General features: G+C 43.1%; 1 protein-coding gene and 1 long non-coding RNA gene across 2 annotated transcripts; one reads left to right on the top strand and one right to left on the bottom strand.

Annotated features, from left to right (window-relative positions):
• Positions 1–191: 191 nt before the first annotated feature.
• Positions 192–1,373, top strand: LOC307225341. The gene is made up of 2 exons (XR_013842908.1): positions 192–250; positions 663–1,373. It is a non-coding gene; the product is annotated as an uncharacterized lncRNA (long non-coding RNA).
• Positions 1,374–1,720: 347 nt separating this feature from the next.
• LOC307225161 (aldo-keto reductase family 1 member C3-like) lies at positions 1,721–15,030 on the bottom strand. Its single transcript, XM_079992992.1, has 9 exons — positions 14,783–15,030; positions 11,184–11,351; positions 10,156–10,272; positions 9,041–9,118; positions 8,691–8,813; positions 6,597–6,706; positions 3,849–4,014; positions 3,099–3,181; positions 1,721–2,007 (listed from the first exon to the last, which is right to left on the bottom strand). Exons 1-9 carry the CDS (start codon positions 14,867–14,869, stop codon positions 1,965–1,967), a joined length of 975 nt encoding a protein of 324 aa, XP_079849118.1. The 5' UTR covers positions 14,870–15,030; the 3' UTR covers positions 1,721–1,964.
• Positions 15,031–16,228: the final 1,198 nt, after the last annotated feature.

The raw sequence follows: 16,228 nt of genomic DNA, 5'->3' as shown, positions 1-16,228 counted from the left end.
TTCACAGGATAAAAAAATAGTTGTCTTCTTCTTCTTCTTCTTTGCCTTCCAATAAAGTAATGCAGAGGCCTATTGCAATCTTTGATCAAGAAGCTTCACCTCTTTGTTAGATCAGTAAATGTTAGACATAGGAAAACCAAGCCGAAGAGCTAGGCAGACCTTTTCTTCAGCCTGTAGTATTGAAATGAGAAGCTCCAAAACAAAATAATAAATGAAACATGTGGAGGCATCTGTTAACCCAATGAAGCTTGTGTTCTGAGTGCCATTGAACACACAAAGGATGTAAGGAAGGAAAGGAGCATACATCTTTGCTAGCACATGTAAAACACATTTGATGTGCACGACATTCCCCAAAGAATCCTGAGAACTGAGATTTGTTAAAGATGCTGGGGTAAACTACAGTTCCCAGAATTCTTTTCGAGGGGGTCACGTGCTTTAAAAGTGCTCCAAATCATAGCATCATAGAAATGTGGACTTGGAAGGGACAGTGAGGATCATCTAGTTCAACCCCTTGCAATGCAGGAATCTTTCGGCCAACGTGGGGCTCAAACCCACAACGCTGAGATTAGAGTCTCATGCTGTACCAACTGAGCTGTCCCTCAGGGTGTGTTTGTTTACACAGTCATCTTCTGGTTTGAAGTAAACAGCATCAGAATGCAAAGGATAAAGGATGTGGAATGCGGCGCCGTGTGCACAGTGCTCAGCATGAATGCAGATTAAAAGGAAGAGTGTCCACAGCCTCAGCCTTTACTGGAGGGTTCAGGTTACGCAAAGCAGGGGCTGAGTGGGAGACAGCAAGTAGCAACAAATGATTTCAGCAAGGGCATTTTGAATATTGTTACAGATTCCAGAGGATAGAAAGCATGTGTATAACATGGCCAGAAGTCATTTCAGGTCGAGCTGGCAGACAATTGAAACCCAGTTCTCTTTACTCCTCACAGCCAGCAGAGGACCTCAGAGCCAGCAATGGTCATTCCTGCCCATCCCTTCCTCAAAAGTGGAAGCAGCGACTTTGTAATTTAGAAGTTTCCCCTCATGTCCTGCTTCCCACAGGCATCTGGTTGGCCACTGGGAGAACAGGTTGCTGGACTAGATGGCCCACTGGCATGATTCAGCAGGCCCTTCTTATTTTCTGAAGTTATTTCAAATCATCTTGGCAATAAATCTCAGGCTATGCAGCAGCTTATTTTTATAAATGTTAATCCTCCCCCCTTGTGCTATTTTCAATATACGACTCAACCCCTTGTAAGTGCTATTTGACACATTAGGGAGAACTAGGGATGGAGGAGGAGTTCAATTTTGTTCACATTTTAATGTGAAACAACACAGCTCACACTTCTTGAACCAGTATACAAATCGAAATGCAGTTATCCTGAGAAAGTGGCAATTCTCTGAATTTTGTGATGCAGTTGTTCAGGTACAGAACCATTAGAAAAATGCATACAGTGGGACCTCGAGTTAAGTACTTAATTCATTCTGGAGGTCTGTTCTTAAGATGAAACTATTCTTAACCTTAAGCAACACTTTAGCTAATGGGGCTTCCTGCTGCTGCTGTGCCGCTGGAGCACGATTTCTGTTCTCATCCTGAAGCAAAGTTCTTAACCTGAAGCACTATTTCTGGGTTAGCAGAGTCTGTAAACTGAAGCGTATGTAACCTGAAGTGTATGTAACCTGAGGTACCACTGTAAAGTATTCATTAAAGAGCATATATCAGTGAAAACACCATGCAAACATGCTTTATTTTGGCCAAAAGTACAAAGGAAAATGTGTATGGTAGGAGAAATTTGCAATGATGAATTTTCAAGGGATTTTCTTTTCATCCCAAACTGATATGGGGATTTGAGGAACTGAAGAATGGAAAATGAGATGCTGGGAGGAACTGATATTCACAGATTTGCCCAGTGTTTCCCATGCAAAAGGACCCAGGTTCAGAAGGGGATAAATTACAGATGGGAGACGAGTCCTTATTCCACATCTGGTGGGTAATACTGTGGGTGATCAGCGTATCTGAAACAAAAGAAAATAGAGTCAACACTCAGGGTGGGGAACAAAAGCAACAAAAATTGATCTGTTGCCAGCCATTGCCTCATGAGACTATTTCACACAGTGCATTGTAAGCTCCCTGAGTTTGCCATCAAATGCCCACCCTGCTGAATATCTGGGAGGCTGAAAGTCAAAATGGTCCACCATTTGCAATATTGGGATGATCATATGTCCGTCTTCTCACTAGAGAAAATAACCCCTAGATGATGAATACAGCCCTGGTTGCTGATCAAAGTGGTACAAAAGGGTTGGGTCAAAGGTCTCCCTCCTCTTCCCCAGCGTCGTTTTGAGACTTTCAGGTAGGGGCTGAAGGACAAATGCTGTTTTGGGAGTCCCTTACTGGCAGTAATGCATGACGCAGCAATCTTTCTCCCATCAAATGCTCCTGGGAATGTCATCACATCATTGTATGGCATTGGTCTCAAGGATATTAGGACGCCTGGTTTCAAAGCACAGAGCAACTGTCGGGGGATGTCAGGGAACTGCCATCAGCTCAGAGGTGAGAGGTGGAAGGCCAGTTGTGTTATAGGGAACCTCCGAAAATCTTGCGAAGCAGTTTCTCCTCCAGCAAGGAGGAAACCCCAACCTCCGGTGAAGAGGAGGTCTGCTAGTGGAAAAAGATCCTGAATTGCCAAGGGGTAAATTATGGGGAGTTTAGAAGTCCACCCCAAACATCACATTTTGTCAGAAACTGGACTTTTTCAAGACTGTCTAGGGCCAAAAACTAGTGGGAGAGCTCTGTCGGTAAAGGATGGAACTCTTAATCTCAGGGCCATGGGTTTGAGCCCCGTGCTGGGCAAAAGATTCCTGCATTGCAACGGGCTGGACTAGATGACCCCCGTGGTCCCTCCCAATTCTACAATTCTATGACATGGACACTTGTCCATACGATTTGGTACAAAGTATCCACAGTAATTGCTTCTATAATTTCACCTAATTCTCTATGAAGAGAAGAGATGGATGCTAGATCTCTTCTTCCTTTTGCTCTCGCAATATAAATTCTTGCATGATGCACTTTTATGTATTCATACGCATACTATTTAAATATGACTTACACTTCCTCTTTTAAATAGCTCAGGTTTTTGTGAAGGCCATCAATGGATTTCATATCCTCCTCAGACAGCTGGAAAGTAAATGCCTGTCAGGAGGAGAAAAAAATAATGCTGAGGTGCTTTTTAATCATTCCTTCTTTTTGCACCTCAGAGCTGTGCACCTTTTCCCAGCAACAGAGAAACCAAAGCGAACTTTGCTACCACCTTCCAAAGTTGAATTCCTTCATTTAACAGCTTCAGTCCAGATGTCCTCCCACTGAGGGAATTTTATATGCATAGTAATGTAGGTTTGCAATAGAACAGGAGTGGGGAAACTGTGGCCTCCCAGATGTGGATGGACTCTAACTCCCCATCAGTCTCAGCCATCATGTCCAATGGTCAGGGATGAGGGAGGTCATACTCCAGTGAATGTAGTTCAGTACTTCTTCTTGCAGTTCATAGCTAAACTACTGAACTTGCTTCCATGAGAGACAGTGACAGCCACCAACTTGGATGGCTTTAAACATTAGACAAATTCATGGTAGATAAGAATACCAATGGAAGCTAGTCATGATGATTGTACTCTGACTTCACGGTCTGAGGCAGTGATTCTTCTGAATACCCACTGCTGGAAACTCCCCCAATGTCATGAGTCCCCAAACCAAGATGCGCATCTTCCCTCCCGCATGTGTCATGTGACCCGTGAGATCACAGTGTCCAAATGATGTGCTTTTTCAGTATTGTTTTTTAATGGATTAATATATACTGCTTTACCTGGACGTCTTCCTCAATTTGCTCTCTGGTGTCGGCCTTCACTAGGACCACCAGGCCGCGCTGCAGTTGGTAGCGAATAGCCACGAGAGCTGGGCTTTTGCGGTACTTCTTGGCGATCGCGACCAACAAAGCATCTTCAAGCAGGGGAGGAGCGTCTGGATTTAACCTGTTGGAGAGCAATAAGGAGAGAAGGTGTGTTTCTGGTGTCAAGATGCACAAATATACATGCACAAATATAGGATGAGGGGACACTTGGCTTGACAGCAGTATATATGAAAAGGATCTAGGGGTCTTTGTAGACCACAAGCTTAACATGAGTCACAGTGTGATGCAGCAGGAAGAGAAGCTAACACTATTCTAGGCTGCTTCAGCAGAAGTATAGTGTTCTGATCGAGGGAATAGGGAAGCGGGTGGTGCCGTGGGTTAAACCACAGAGCCTAGGACTTGCCGATCAGAAGGTCGGCGGTTTGAATCCCCCCGACGGGGTGAGCTCCTGTTGCCCGGTCCCTGCTCCTGCCAACCTAGCAGTTCGAAGCACGTCAAAGTGCAAGTAGATAAATAGGCAGGAAGGTTACCTTCCGGCAGGAAGGTAAACAGCGTTTACTTGCACTGCTCTGGTTCGCCAGAAGCGGCTTAGTCATGCTGGCCACATGACCTGGAAGCTGTATGCTGGCTCCCTCGGCCAATAAAGCGAGATGAGCGCCACAACCCCAGAGTTGGCTATGACTGGACTTAATGGTCAGGGGTCCCTTTACCTTTTTTATTATGCATTGGTCAGACTTCATTTGGAATACTGTGTCAAGTTCTGTACCCCACAGTTTAATAAGGATATTGACAAGTTTTTAGTATAGTGCTCTTCTCCCAATAAATCACAAACTCATACTTTGCACGTGGATCATTCTGCAGCCAAAATGGTAGCATCCATGCACAAAAGAGAGGTCTTTTTCTTTGCTGAAGTACAATCAGTATTTGGGGGGGGGAGGGGATGCGACGGCGCAACGGCACTTTTTCTCCTGGTGCTGTTGGGCCCGCCCTCACTTAAATATAGTGCACCCACCTCACAGATCACCAATTCCACGAATTCCTACAAACTACCCCAGATTATCTTGTGGGGGTTTTCCCTTGTGTGAGGGAAAACTTAATAATTTGGAGTCTCAGGCAAGATTTTGTAAAACAAAGGAAGTTTATGACACAAGTGGGTGAAACATAGGATACTTCAGATTATAATTCTCTTTCACTTCAGTTCTTTCTCAGTTGTTGCACAGCTGTTGCTCCTTAATACCGTATTTTTCGCTCTATAAGATGCACCAGACCACAAGACGCACCTAGTTTTTGGAGGAGGAAAACAAGAAAAAAAATATTCTGAATCTCAGAAGCCAGAACAGCAAGAGGGATCGCTGCGCAGTGAAAGCAGCAATCCCTTTTGCTGTTCTGGCTACTGGGATACTTGCACAGCCTGCATTCGTTCCATAAGACGCACACACATTTCCCCTTGCTTTTTAGGAGGGAAAAGGTGAGTCTTATAGAGCAAAAAATATGGTACTCTGGTTCTTTAAAAAGGTGGTACTTCCTGTCAGTTACACACCCCTTTGACAACCCTACTCATGAGATACTCCAAGTAACAGACCCAAGGGATCTCCATAGCCCTCTTAACTGGTTTGGGAGTCTTTTCTTTTTGTAGAAGAATCTCTCCCCTCCTGACTGGAACGAATCCAAAGTGGGCTGTCTTTTCCCAGCTTCCACTTCTCCCGGCTCAGCTTCAGCCTCCCAGTAAATTCCTGGCCTATTACTCTTACAGGACACCACACACTGTCCTTCGCACTAAGCTCAGAGACTGCTTTCTCTAGCTTGTGATATATTCCTCAGAGTGGATGTTTCCACCCAGAAACAACTCTCTCTCCCTCCCTCCCTCCCTCTTCTCCCAAGGTACCAAACTGTCTCTCCAAATCCTCTCCTTTTCAACTCCCCTTCCTGGAACCCCAGCCAAAAAGAAAAAGAAAACACTTGGGGACCCAACCTGTCCAGCAAAACAAACTTTTCTGTCTCAGGGGTACCTAGGGAGGGAAAGAAAGGCCCAAAGAATCCTGTGTGCCTGCTGGAGAGTTGAGATGGAAAAGGGGGAGGGAGTTCAAATGAAATGGAGGATCCTGGAGGAATGCACTGCTCATTGTCTTGAGAAGGAAAACTCAGTATTTGTTGCTGGTCCCGCTTGTTAAAAATAAGCATTAAAGTGGCTTCCAATATAGATAAAAACAATACAATTCATAATTCTGAGACACACAAAACAAGCTATGTAAAAAGAGAAATGCTATAATTATTTAAATGCAAGGCCGGGTGCAGGGCCCTTTCATCCCTGCCATTCTACTGCTTAAAGCACCATTAAATATGATTTAAAAACAGCACAAAATTTCAGAAGCAGAAATTATTAAATAGCCCCCTGCCTGCAACATTTAAAAACATATGTTTGGGAGAAGTCAATCAGCTATATATAAAAAACACTTCAGCAATGGGAAGGTTTCTGAGAATGTCTAAAATGGGAGGGGAAGAGCTTTGTAAATCTCTCTCTAGAATGAGTTCCCCTATTGTAGGGCCACTACAGAAAAGGCCCTGGTGCTGGTATCCACCATGAGGATCTTTATTAATTGTGAGGCCAAGAATAAAACCTTCAGAGCTGATATAGATGCTGGGGAATAGTGGGCCTTGGTGGTGCCTGAGGTGGTCCCCAAATGTTTTGGCTTCATCTCTTACCATCTTGGGTCCCTTTGGGATCCCAGGACACTATATCCTTCCAGGAGGATATTGTTTGACTTGCAGAAGGCCAGCATCTTGCTTTGGTTCCGATAAGGATGGCATTCAACCTGCAGATTCAAAATCCCCCAACGCAACCCAGAAGTGAGAATTCAGATGAAACAAAAACTACTGTGAAATAAAGGAAAGACAGAAAAGCAGAACAATGCTATTATTTCTTGAAATATCCAGCTGTTACCTTTCTTAAAGTGTGTTGTGTTTTCTGATGCATCAGAATCTTTAGAGGACCATTCTTGCGTTTGTGGTTTCCATTGCCACGCTCCTCATCCGTGAAATATGTGTTTGCTGAAGATGGGGGACAGGGCTTATTCCCCCACAATCTCCTGTCACTCCAACCCTGTTGGAAATATCCTGGGCACACTGTCCTGCCTGCAGTGTCTCTATTTCTTCCCACTCAGTCTCTGAATTTTCTACATTGAGCAGAAAGGTCTGATGGGGGATTTGCCTGGCTTTCCATCAAGCTGAGCAGATGATCTGGGACTCTGCTTTATCAGTGTCTCAATAAACTGAAATTTCCAATCAAACTGAGCAGTGGAGACATCAGAAAATAAAATTAGGGGAAGAAGGGCACAAGACTTTTCAAAGAGGGCAGGTGTTGTTATTAAAGATTTCTTAGTTTACAAAAATACGTTCATTTTTCAAGTTTAATTTTCTACAGATTAGTTTCATTTGTTGTGAGACATTAGTGTTACATACAGTGTGAGGTTAGGAAGAAAAGACAGGGAAAGAGGGGAGTGGGGAGTGGGATGGGGTTGGGTGGAATTGTTCCTATTTAAGAGAGCAGTTTTATCTTATATGTAAGGAAGTATTGGTATAGTTTTCAGTAATCCTCTCTGTGTAAATGGATTTTGTATGCGAAAAGTGTCTTTTCTTCAAGTCACCACTGTGGCTCAGCAATGGTGGAAAGTATGGGGGGGGGCATAAGAACTAACTGTCTGGGGTGCCCCCTATACTGCCATATATGAATTGGATAGTGCATCAGGACTGGGCAGAGGGTACAGAGAAGCCATGGTTTAAGTGGGACTATCTGGACCACTGTCTCTGTGGTATGGGGAGATCACGGCTGCACACATCTGATTGTCAGTCCATCACTCCTGCTTAGCTACCAGATTGCATGCCTTGGACTAGTGTGCTCTGGTCTCATTTGGTTACATAATATACGCCAGTGCCCAAGTGAATCAGGGCTGCTTTGATGCAACAGCTTTGTCCAGATGCCTAACTCAAAGGCCCTTCTCTCCCCACTTGAGTACTTCCAGAGTCCCCACAAGAGGCTGTGTGGGCCCTGACTGTTAGGATCCTTGCCCTGTGCTTGCAGTCATGGGATTGGTTTTATCACATGACGGTGTATGTTTCCAATCCACAGTGTGGGAAGTGACGGAGATGGGATGTTTCGTATTACATGTACTGTGTTCCGTGATGTTGGACTATTGTCCTTTGTTCTCTCTCTTTGCTGTTTGATGCTGATGAGGGAGGAGTTGAGTGGGAATGTTCCAAGTGTAGAATATGTTAATAAAGTAGTTTAGCCAAAATGCTGTGCTGCTGAGTCTGTCACGCAAATTGCTAACACTCTGCTGTTCCTAAGCGTGCTGATGCCTCTTGGTATCAGTCGCTGTGATGTTCGGGCTAGAGAAAGCTTTTGAAGCTCCCAAATGACTGACCAGGAGGGAGAGAACATGCCAGTCGGGCATGTGACTCTATCGGAGTCCTACTTGCATGTAGGATGATCCTGACACTGACTGCTTGCAGGCCTCCTTCTACCTGAGATGCTTGTTTCAAACATTAAGGACTTCTCCACACTTCCTTTGTCTGAGGATTCAGAAGTCTTGATTAAATGAGAACCCATTACTGGTTCCAGGAATTTAGGGGAGTCTACCCCAAAATTGTGACTGGAATTGCAACCTTATAGCCTTAAGCAAGTTTTTTCAGGGAATTGCTGTGTTCATGCAAACAAAGGTCCTCTCACAAAAGAGCTTAAATAAAGAAACTTTCAACCATGCTTGGAACAAACCCCTTAAAAAAGCAATCACACTTGACCTGGTTTATCACTGGCTTGTATTTCAATCCTGGCTTGTTCAGGATCATTTCCAGCTGCTTACGGGTGAAGTTGGACAGTCCGATGGACCTCACCAAGCCAGCATCTTTGCATGCCTCCATTGCCTGGCAAAGTAAACACGACATGTTTGTTGAGTGGTGTTTGTTGAATAGCTGGGACCACACTTTCCCCCCCAGATTAAGATTGGAGGCTTATTGAGATTGAGGTTCACCAGCTCTCATAGGAGCCATTGTGTGAGTCATTGTTCTGGACATGCCTCCTCTGGTGTAAGGCTACTGTGCTCTGTATCTGAATGACTCAAGGGCTGGATTTGCTAATCCCAGGCACCTACCTCCCATGTCTGACGAAGATCTACGTTGTCAAAAATCAATTTTTTGTCTTCTCCCATGGGAAATAAATCTGGTCCAGGCTAGAAAAGGAGGGGGAGGGAATGAGTGCATTTCAGGCCTAGAAGTTCACAAGCACCACATTTCACATTCTTGTTTATTCAAGTGGGATAAAAATCCAGGAAAAAATACTTATGGTGAAATATTAGGTAAAGGTAAAGGACCCCTAGACAGTTAAGTCCAGTCAAAGGTGACTATGGGGTTATGGCGCTCATCTTGCTTCCAGACCAAGATAGCCGGCATTTATCCTCAGACAGCTTTCTGGGTCACGTGGCCACCATGACTAAACCTCTTCTGGTACAACGGAATACCATGATGGAAACCAGAGCACACGAAAACAACATTTACTTTCCCGCCTCAATGGTACTCATTTATCTACTTGCACTGGTGTGATTTCTAATTGCTAGGTTGGCAGAAGCTGGGACAGAGCAATGGGAACTCACCCCATTGCAGGGATTTGAACCACAAACCTTCTGATCGGCAAGCCCAAGAACTACATCTCTACCAGCATCCCCCCGTTGCAATATTAACTCAGTATTGTCTCTTTTAACCCAGTGGTGGGAATCAGTGGATCTCCAGGCTTTGCTGGCCTCCAAGTCCCATCAGCTGCAGCCAGCAAGGACAGTGATCAGGGATGATAGGAGTTGTAATTGAGCAACATCTGGAAGGCCACAGGTTACCCAAACATGCTTTAATTTTTTTCTGTGCCGCACAGAACAAACTGTCTTCTTTCTTTGCACAGGTCTGTCTCCCCATCTCTCCAACCCCTTTTTACTTCCCTCGCTCCATTGCCAAGTCCTGCTCTGCACATGATTTCTTTCTTATGATGCCCATGTAGTTAATGTCATCAGTATATGCAGATGTTCTCTTTAACTGGCATGGTTTCTCCCCCCAAATCTGGGAGCAATCATTCCTTGGTTGAGATATAGTATAGCAGAGAACTGTCAGCATCTCTAGGAAATGACAATTCCTTCAGGGAATAAAATATTTTTAGTAGGTTCTCTTCCCTCCTTCAAATATTGTACTCAATACTTGCATTAGGAGATCAATAATCATTTACCTTCATAGAATACGGAGAGTGCATTAAGAACAGATCCATGTAGTCAAACTGGAGTTTCTTCAGCGATTCTTCTAAGCATTTCCGAACCAGCTCTGGGCGGTGGAAGGTATTCCAAAGCTGTCAAAAATATAAAGAGATTTATATTTTCACACAGCCATAGAGTTTTTGTGTCTCGGGACAGTTTCGCTGTGTCAGATGACTATTCTTGTGTACACATCACAATATTTTTACCATTTATTTATGAAATTTATATATTGCCCTTCATCAAAAGATCTTGGAGCAGTTCACAAGATAAAAGCACAAGATAAAAGCACAAAGAAATAGTCAAAACAGAAGCAACAACATAGGAATCCTTCCTTCCAATAACCAGCGGCATAGGAAGCTGCTCGGAGAGATGTGTGGCTCAGGTACGCTGTAGGCCCCGCTGCACCCCCTTCCTCCTCCCCTGCCAAAACCTATTCAAAAAGGCTATAGAATATTAATAAGCCCAAGGCCTGGTTGAAGAAGAACATATTCACCTGGCACCTAGAGGTGTATAATGAACCTTCCTGCAGAGAGCACTTCCCAAATGGGGAGCCATGCAGAAAAGGCCCCGTTCTCGTTTTGCTGCCCTCCGAGCCTCACATGGAGGAGGCACATGAAGAAGTGCCTCAGAGGATGAACACAAAATCTGGGTAGGTTTATATAGGGAGAGGCATTTTGCTCTGATTTTGTTAAATAATGACTGTGAAATATGTAACTCCATCATGATGCAGGCACTATATTTTACAGTGGTACCTCGGGTTACAGACACCTTGGGTTACAGACTCTGCTAACCCGGAAGTAGTACCTCGGGTTAAGAACTTTACCTCAGGATGAGAACAAAAATTGCGCACCAGTGGCGTGTTGGCAGTGGGAGGCCCCATTCACTAAATTGGTACCTCAGGTTAAGAATGGTTTCAGGTTAAGAATGAACCTCCAGAACGAATTAAGTCCGTAACCAGAGGTACCACTGTACTCTCTTTTTTTTAAATGCCAAACTCACTCACTTTTCCAGTATAGAAAATGTCTTCCCTTTTTATTGTTCCGTCTTCAATCTTCGCACGAACGGCCCGCCCAACGTGCTCCTCTGTCTGGTATACATATGCACTATCAATAAGACGGAAGCCGAATTCTATTGCTATCTTTGCAGCTTCCTCACACTTACTTTTTGGAACCTGCCGGTTGAAAAGGTGAAAAGGTTAGTCAAGGTCTCTGCTTCAGTGGGGAAATTAATATCAGAGGGTACCTGTAAGTAACACTGAGTATCGGTGGACATTTTCAAACTAGACCTGAGTCTCAGGGACTCAGCTAGGCTGGCCCTAAACACATCAAATGAAAAGAAAGAAAAAGCGTAAAGAAAAAGCAATTTATGTATACAGTATGTGTTGCATGTGCGATATAACATTGTGCCACCAGAAGGCGAAATGGAGTCTTGTTTTTCTCTACCTGTTTTCCCTGTTTAATTTGCAGCACATTAAACTGAAACACTTCTTTGATGTGTCTAGATCCATCCCTGCTGATGCCTGGGTCCTCTTGTGGGATCTCTTTCATGAGGCAAGGTGGCACTGACCAGCAATGACAATCAAAGTTGCAAGGTGGTGAGTTGCCATTTTAATTTCCCACAATCCCTCTGCCAGCACACACCAAGGCACTATGGGAAATTAAAACGGGTGTTCCCAGATAGATGCCAGGTGGGAAACAGGATGAAATCTTATCTTGCGTTCGTTGTATATGTTAGAATGGGGTTTCGGCTCTATGCCTGAATTCCTTCTAACTCTGGATACAAGAAGGAGCCAATTGCTGGAATAGGTATGCAAGTCTCTTGGCAATGGCCCCTTAAGTATGGAAGGTTAAGGTAATAAATGAAGCAGCTCTGTGCCAGAGGGCAAATGGGTGGGTAGTTAGAAAGACAAAAACTAGGGTGTGTGTGAGAGAGAGAGATCCAGGAGTTGGAAGCAGAAAGCAGGCTGGGCAGCTGAGAGATGGAGCCAAGCCTGATTTCTGCTGGAATCCAAGGCTATGGCTGTGGGAGAAGCAAGTTAATGATGTGAACCCCTCCATCCTCCTTGTTGGCATCTGTCTGTCTCAAGACACAATGGAGTGTGCCTCCAGGGGAAAGTCAAGATGCTGTGTTAGCAGCACCAAAGTGACTTCCCTGGGGTGCAAGCCTGTGTAGTCAGTATGGAGATCCTGGGCTGTCCAGATGAAAAGGCTCCCCTCTCATCCTGGCTGATGTGATCCAAAGGAACACAGAGTAATACATTTGGCACCAGCTTGGCTGCAGGAGTTGCCAGAAGGAGGCATGCAATGCACTACCCAACAGTCTTAGGAACTCCAGCCCAGATTTGTGTAGGGTTTACTCCTTTTCTTCTCCTGAAGATATCCCACAAGGCAGCAGAGGTTCAAGAGTAGAGTTTTCCTTCTTCTAGATAGGCTACCTCCCTAGCTGGATGAGCCCCATCTGCGCTTCATTTCCTTCTACGGCCCATCCGGAACCGCCTTCTTGACCTTTGGATCCACTAGTAATCTCATCTGTTCAGTCTGCCAGAGCCTCTCTTCACATGCAGGATTGAAAATGAGCAATCAATTAATTCATCAGTCATTTTGGTTCAAATGGAATACTCAGGATGAAACAGTTAAATCAGCTATGATTAAATGGGCACAGGACATTGGTCATAACATTATGTTTGCTGACTGGGAAAAGTTGTGGACCACCGATATGAAGTTTACGGCATGTAATGCCTTAAGAGAAAAAATTATGAAAATGATCTATAGATGGTACATGACCCGAGTCAAGCTTGCAAAAATTTATCACCTGCCTGATAATAAATGCTGGAAATGTAAAGAAACTGAGGGAACATTCTTTCACCTTTGGTGGACATGCCCAAAGGTTAAGGCTTTCTGGGAAATGATCTATAATGAATTAAAAAAGGTATTTAAACATACCTTTCCTAAGAAACCAGAGGCCTTCCATCTGGGCATTGTCGGCCAATTGGTGCCAAAGAAAGATAGAACACTCTTTATGTATGCAACAACTGCAGCAAAAATACTCATCGCAAAGTATTGGAAGACACAAGATTTGCCCACTCTGGAAGAATGGCAGATGCAAGTGATTGACTATATGGAATTGGCAGAAATGACTGGCAGAATCCGAGACCTGGGAGAAGAGTCGGTGGAAGAGGACTGGAAGAAGTTCAAAGAATATCTCCAAAAACATTGTAAAATGTTTGAATGTTAAAATGATGTTGGATATAAAGATAATATGGCATCAGTGGCATGGTAAAAAGAAATATGTAAAAATGTTTTAAGAAAAAAATGGTAAGACCAGATTATTATTATGCCGAAACTAAACAAATGATATAAGGATTAAGTTATAAAGAACATGTGATAAATGGTCTTAAAAGGAAAGGAAACCAAAGGCATAATAGGTTGAAATGTATAATATTGAATAAGATTGGAAAGAGGGTAAGCAATTGCTGAACTTGATTGTGTAAAGGGGAACACAGAAAAGGGAGATGTGAGGAAGTCAGGAAAGAGGGTTATAAAGACAGTAAGCAAGAAACTAGATTTTTATTTCTTCTCTGTTTTTTGTTTTTTTCTGATTATTTTTACTTTTTCTTCGTTTTTGGACTGTGTTGTTTTTGATTTTCTTTCTTATTTTTTATTTTTTTTATTATGATACTTGTTTTGTTATGCAAAACCTTAATAAATATTTTATAAAAAAAGAAAAAAGAAAATGAGCAATCAATGAATTAATCAGTTAGTTATTTTGGTTCAAACTGTGGAACACTGTTGAGACATAAAGTTTGTAGAATGCTTTTTAAAAATTGGTTAAACTGTTTGTGAAATTGGTGAGATATCCAAGAAAGGATTGAGAAAGTCTCTTCGACAGCATGTATCTCTTTGTATAAAATAGATTCTACAGCCTCGCTCTATATGTGAATGGAGCAGATATATGAATTGGAAAAATGGGAAAAGGAAAATTGCTTTGAAAAACTGGGTGGTAACTTTTATTTGGTAAATTCATGATATTCCTAGAAATTAATTTAATTACAAAACAAGAACGTATATTGATCCCTTCATTTACGTTGCTGATGATATGGACCAAATGAAGATGGTTTGGATAAAAAATTGATTCTATATTTATTGTTAGTGTCCAGGATAGTTAGCTAATGGCTGGTAATTTTGGATAATATTGTTACTCCCAACAAAACTATGGTAATAGTGGGCACTTATAGTTCTATAGAAATATTTTTGAAAATGTCACTAGAAGTTTTGCACTGGGGACTTTGAACCCTGCAGCAATTCACACTGGAAACTGTTTCTCAGCAACAAACCAGCCAAGTCTTGCACAAAACATTATTTGCTCCTGAATCTGCTGGCTGAGGACCCTTGTTGAATGAGAAGCAGAGCTTTATGTGCTGCAAGGCATCTGTTGCATTATTGGCTGCTGTGACCTAAGAAGTTCTCATGCACAATTGGCTTCTCAGATCAGGTCAGGTATTACATGTGATGCTTTGCAATGTATGAAGCACCCAGCAGCTGGCAGGCATTTTGCTCTTCAGAAACAAGTTACAACAATCTGAGAGTTAAATGTGTTACTTACAGTGTCCGGGGTATATGTTCCAAACCCCAATATGGGGATTTTGTTCCCATCATTCATTGTAATGCCACGATCTTTACTAAGTGCCATTTTCTGCTTCTGTGCTTGTTCAGTTCTGATCAACACTCTTGTGGCGAAAGGAAAAACTCGAGTGAGAAAAATGAAGTTTGTGTTTCCAATAAAATGTCTTTTGTTGGCACGATAGGAGGGGAGTGCTTAAATACTCCGAACAAATGAGAGAGAAGGGCGGGGAAACCTATGGCCAACTTTATCAGTTATTTTCATTGTTGACTTAGCCGCATTGCTTTCACAGGATAAATAACCTATGACCAACTTTTTATCAGTAACTTTCAGCAGAATGCCCCTTGCTACACTAGCAGTTTCATTGTGGACTAAGCAGCATTGTTTTCACAGGATAAACAATAGCTGTCTTCTTCTTCTTCTTCTTCTTCTTCTTCTTCTTCTTCTTCTTCTTCTTCTTCCAATAAATCAATGCAGAGGCCGAGTGCAATCTTTGATCAAGAAGCTTCACCTCTTTGTTAGATCAGTAAATGTTAGACATAGGAAAACCAAGCCGAAGAGCTAGGCAGACCTTTTCTTCAGCTTGTAGTATTGAAATGAAAAGCTCTGAAACAAAATAATAAATGAAATATGTGGAGGCATCTGTTAACCCAATGAAGCTGGTGTTCTGAGTGCCATTGAACACACAAAGGATGTCAGGAAGGAAAGGAGCAAACATCTTTGCTAGCACATGTAAAACACATTTGATGTGCACAACATTCCCCAAAGAATCCTGGGAACTGAAATTTGTTAAAGATAAACTACAGTTCCCAGAATTCTTTTCGAGGGGTCATGTGCTTTAAAAGTGCTCCATATCATAGGATCACAGAAATGTGGACTTGGAAGGGACAGTGAGGATCATCTATTTAAACCCCTTGCAATGCAGGAATCTTTCGCCCAACGTGGGGCTCAAACCCACAATGCTGAGATTAGAGTCTCATGCTGTACCAACTGAGCTGTCCCTCAGGGTGTGTTTGTTTACACAGTTATCTCCTGGTTTGGAGTAAACAGCATCAGAATGCAATGCATCATAAGAAATGTTAGGATGAATAAAGGATGTGGAACATGGCACCGTGTGCACAATGCTCACCATGAATTCAGATTAAAAGGAAGAGTGTCCACAGCCTCAGCCTTTACTGGAGGGTTAAGGTTACGCAAAGCAAGGACATTTTGAATATTGTTACAGATTCCAGAGGATAGAATGCATGCATATAACATGGACAGAAGTCATTTGAGGTCGTGGTGGCAGACAATCAAAACCCTCTTTCCTCCTCACAGCCAGCAGAGGACCTCAGAGCCAGCAATGGTCATTCCTGCCCATCCCTTCCTCAGAAGTGGAAGCAGCGACTTTGTAATTTAGAAGTTTCCCCTCGTGTCCTGCTTCCCACA

The sequence above is a fragment of the Podarcis cretensis genome, assembly GCF_951804945.1.
Source record: "Podarcis cretensis genome assembly, chromosome: 10".
Classification (NCBI taxonomy): domain Eukaryota; kingdom Metazoa; phylum Chordata; class Lepidosauria; order Squamata; family Lacertidae; genus Podarcis; species Podarcis cretensis.
Note: the sequence above shows the minus strand (reverse complement) of the source record. Positions and strands in the feature narration are given on the sequence as shown.

Coding starts and splice junctions, on each gene's coding strand:
- LOC307225161 (XM_079992992.1), bottom strand. CDS start 14,869: ATGGCACTTAGTAAAGATCGTGGCATTACAATGAATGATGGGAACAAA. Junction 9,119..10,155: donor ACTCTCCGTATTCTATGAAG/GTAAATGATTAT, acceptor CTCCTTTTCTAG/CCTGGACCAGATTTATTTCC. Junction 4,015..6,596: donor TCCCAAAGGGACCCAAGATG/GTAAGAGATGAA, acceptor GCTCTCCAACAG/GTTAAATCCAGACGCTCCTC.